Genomic DNA, 4015 nt, shown 5'->3' with positions numbered 1-4015 from the left:
TCTTCCATTTCTCATTTTGAATTTGGCCGGTGGTCACCTTTCTTCTCTACTCACCACGTTTTGAAGAAATCGGCGAAGACATTTTGCCAGAAAACGGCCTTGCCGTTTTGACGGGACTTTCCAGCACCCCCAGTTTCCGTTAAACACTTTTTTTTTTAAAGGATAATTATCTGACTTCAACGTTCGTGCGTAACAGTGATTTTTGTTTTCCGATATTCATTAAAAGAATTAAGTAAATATTGGAATTGTCACAAGTTGGGGAAATACCAAGGGCCAATCAGCCAGCCACGTACAATGTCAGATTCCAGAATTATACACAACAATCCGCAACTATTTCACATATATGATATATCATAACGGCATACAGAAGTTTGTTTGTAAAAGGACAAAGCTACCTCTCAAGTGGCACGAAGAATTCACAAAAAATAATAACAAATCAGACACGATATTCTCAAGAAAATACATGAAAGCAGGTAAGCCATGCGAATAAATCCATTTTCCTTGGTTTGCAGGATCACTTCTTTAGCACGCTGCAACAAAAGCACAGCAATCAGTAAAGTATCTCAACAAGCAAAACGAAACATCCAATCCAAGAGCAAGACTAGTAAGAAAATTCATATGATTTTTTTTATTTAAAGAAAATTAAGATTAGATAACAAATCATAAAAATTATTAACCCTCTCATGAGATGATTACTATCTACCCGTCAATGATTCAGTTTTTATACAACAGTAATCATTACCAGTTTCTCATGATTTCATGTCATTAGCACAGAAATTAGCTACTAACTAACTGAAAGGAAATTTCTAGTTTTACTAGATGAGTTATTATTGCACACCAGAGATTAATACAAGTATTCAGTAAACTATATGAATTAGCAAGATCGACATCAAAATCATTTTTAATTTTGTGAAATGTTTTATCGATGAAAATATAAACAATCCACTTCCAGCCCCTCCAAGTGGATGTTTTTAAAAAACTACAAATAATAACAATAAACATAGAAAACATATACTCATGAGTTAGAGTATAAGAAAGATTTATAATTATTGTAGAGAAAACGAAGGCCGGATGGAAGCCATGACTAGAGGGAAGATTATGAAACTGATGTAGTGATGTCTTCAGCAAAGGCTGCATAGCCATAACATGAATATGTGATGAATACTTTCATTAAGAAACCACAGACCACAGACTTAACTTTAGGTCAGCAAATGATATTTGAATTTTTTAATATTCAGCGGGAGGAAAGAAAAATAGTTAAAACATTAGACTAAAACTCTATCACACAAGCAGTATTAATATATACACCCGACTTTCTGATTTTGAAAGTAAAAAATGAATAGGGAATGAATTCACAAGGAAAGATGAGTGATGGTGCTTGCAAGTTCTAGCAGAGAGAGAGATAGAAGCCTTACTTATAGAGATAGGCAGCTATCCCCAAAATTATAATCAACAAAACAATATCAATACAGAAGTTTCGACTGGAACGAAGCTGGATGAAAACAAAAAAATCATGAGATTCACCAAGAAATCTGTAACTGGTTCTGATGGAAATCTACAACTAAAAGATTATTACCTGCATCACTGTGTCTTTAAGTCTAACATTGGTATTCTTAAGGTCAGAAGATGCTTTGTCCACCTGTAAAGATGACAAATAACTATGTCACATTAACTTCATCTTTCTAATTCTAGTTGTCCTTTTGTTTTAGCTTTTTTTAGTTTTTTTTTTCCCCTTTTAAGTTTCCAGGCTTCTGGGTGTAGGCAGAAATTAATGACACTCACCTTAGTATCAATCTCATCCATCAGAGGAACTTGTCTATCCATTTCCTGCATCAAGCATATAAACATTGAAATTGGAACTAAAAATAATCACATGCACATAAAGGAAGTACAAAGGCAATAAGGAATCTTACCTCGTTCATATCAGATGCCATGTTTTTCAAGGTATCCAATCCTTCTGCTATCACATCCAAACCTTGATCCTGAAAAAGTTTCATATTACTGACATGAAAACATTTCCAGAGCAACCTCCATTATATATGTCACAGAACACAACAGGAGAAATTCTTAACAGCTAAAAGTAACATGCCTGTTTCATTCTACGCATTTCATACTCCTGCCTAAATCGGCTAGATTCCTCAGTTTGTTGGAAGTACTCATCATCAAATCGCCCATCTGTAAATAATGAGTCACACAAATATATGGAGATTGAAGACCATTAGTTGGGAAGTTTTACACACACAAAATAACATACATGTGTCAGAACGAGACGTGGATAACTCCAATTACCAGAATCGAATTTGATTTCAGGACGTGATGCAGAAGCTGTCCAACCACCAGTTTGCTTGGGTGCTGCAGGGGTCCCGTCTGGGATAGCTTGTATCCTCTCTGGCAATGCAAGAACTAGATCATTACGGGCAGCAAATTCTTGCGATGAAAGCCCCTTTACCTGTGAATAGATTGTACCATACAAACATCAGCATGTCAGTAAGTTACTAAGAATTTTGTTCGTTGGGGGAAGACGATCAAGCAAAAAAGCTTAGAAGCACGCAGACTAGACTATGTAAACATTTTTTTTTAATGTGCAATAACTGAAACCACATAAAGCGACAAGCGAAACAACAATAAACCTGCCCCCTCTCCCAAATTTTGGGGGGATAAGTCTAAATGCGAGTCGGATAAATCTAAATCATCACCTTGTGCTTCACTACACTTCATTATTCCAATCTAATAATGATGATGACCAACCTTTTTCATAGCCAGCCTCTGCAGTTTAGGGACCTCTTCCAGTAATCTAGCCTTGGTACGACGAATCTCCGCATTAATCGCTACAGCAGATGCCTTACCTTTCTCCTTCGAAGCTTGTTCTGCTTTCTGCAAAAAATTAACTCCACAAATTACAAAGCTTTCCAGCAATTAGGGCACAAAATCCAGCACTCCCCAAACTGTGAATTTCCATGTTTCTTCCAACAGTTATCTAAATCACTCAAAGTCCAAAAACCTAATCAACCTAATCAAACTCAGAATAAAACAAAACTGAAGAAAAGCATAGAGAAGAGTGAGATCAGAGTGTGTGACCTGAAGCGCAGCCTCGATGTCAGCGTCGACGACGGCGTAGAGCCTGGCGAAGGCATCGTCACCGGAGATGTTGGCGTCCTTCTGCCTGTCGACGTCGTACTTGTCGTACTTCTTGCAAATGGAGTCGACTCTGGTGAGGAGGTCGATGACGCTCATGGCTGCTGTTGCTGTTGATGATGTTTCCCTTCCACTATTGGGAGATCAAATTCCGATCTGAGTTCCTGGAAATGGCGTCAGTAGTTATACTCGGTGGATGCAGAATAGCTGGACGGGGATGTTAGCATTCGGAGAACTGAGAAAGGAAGAAGAAGGGGTTCGCGATCCAGCCTGTGGCAACTGTGAATACAATTGTTTTTCCCCCGAAATTGTTTAGAGCTCATTTCACTCTTGCGTTTTTCTCTTTTTTTTTTTTTCTGTTTTTTTTTCGGCTTCAAGGTTTTTTTTTTTCTTTTTTCTTTTTCCGGCTTCAAGGTTGTTTGTTTGGTTTGGTATTATCGCTAGCAGAATTGAACCAATAAACAAATTAATCATATTATTATCATCAATAGATTCCATATTAAATCAATTGATCCAATTATAATTAAACATTATATAATAATATATTTTATTTATTTAATAAAAAGTATTTTTTATTTAATCGAATTTTATCAAATTTGATCAAATTAATTTTAACCAGTTTTAATCATATTTGATCGAATTTTTTATTAAGTTTGACTAAATTTAATCCGATTAATTATTAACCGATTCAAATGCTGATCCAATCTAAGTTAATGATTAGATAATCAAATTTTTTATTGGATCAACTAGATCGGATTGAATTTAATAACTATATTTGGTGGACGAATTTTTTTATTTATCTTTTACATTTGGTAGGAAAAATTACTAAATTGCATTTTTGTAAAAGAAAATATCTCTATCATTTTTCGTGCGTATCATT

At 35.6% G+C, this 4015-nt stretch overlaps 1 protein-coding gene across 1 annotated transcript; it reads right to left on the bottom strand.

The window, feature by feature from the left end:
* Positions 1-245: 245 nt before the first annotated feature.
* LOC130936606 (syntaxin-71) lies at positions 246-3483 on the bottom strand. Its single transcript, XM_057866699.1, has 9 exons — positions 3079-3483; positions 2749-2874; positions 2290-2449; positions 2090-2175; positions 1914-1982; positions 1783-1827; positions 1577-1639; positions 1416-1492; positions 246-530 (listed from the first exon to the last, which is right to left on the bottom strand). Exons 1-9 carry the CDS (start codon positions 3232-3234, stop codon positions 515-517), a joined length of 798 nt encoding a protein of 265 aa, XP_057722682.1. The 5' UTR covers positions 3235-3483; the 3' UTR covers positions 246-514.
* Positions 3484-4015: the final 532 nt, after the last annotated feature.

The sequence above is a fragment of the Arachis stenosperma genome, chromosome 6, assembly GCF_014773155.1.
Source record: "Arachis stenosperma cultivar V10309 chromosome 6, arast.V10309.gnm1.PFL2, whole genome shotgun sequence".
Taxonomy (NCBI): Eukaryota; Viridiplantae; Streptophyta; class Magnoliopsida; order Fabales; family Fabaceae; genus Arachis; species Arachis stenosperma.
This window is presented reverse-complemented; position numbering and strand designations above follow the sequence as displayed.

Excerpts from the sequence above, each read along its gene's own strand:
- LOC130936606 (XM_057866699.1), bottom strand. The coding sequence starts at position 3,234 with ATGAGCGTCATCGACCTCCTCACCAGAGTCGACTCCATTTGCAAGAAG. Across the intron at positions 1,640-1,782 it reads TGGATGAGATTGATACTAAG|GTGGACAAAGCATCTTCTGA; the intron begins GTGAGTGTCATT and ends TCATCTTTACAG. Across the intron at positions 1,493-1,576 it reads TTAAAGACACAGTGATGCAG|CTTCGTTCCAGTCGAAACTT; the intron begins GTAATAATCTTT and ends GTTTTCATCCAG.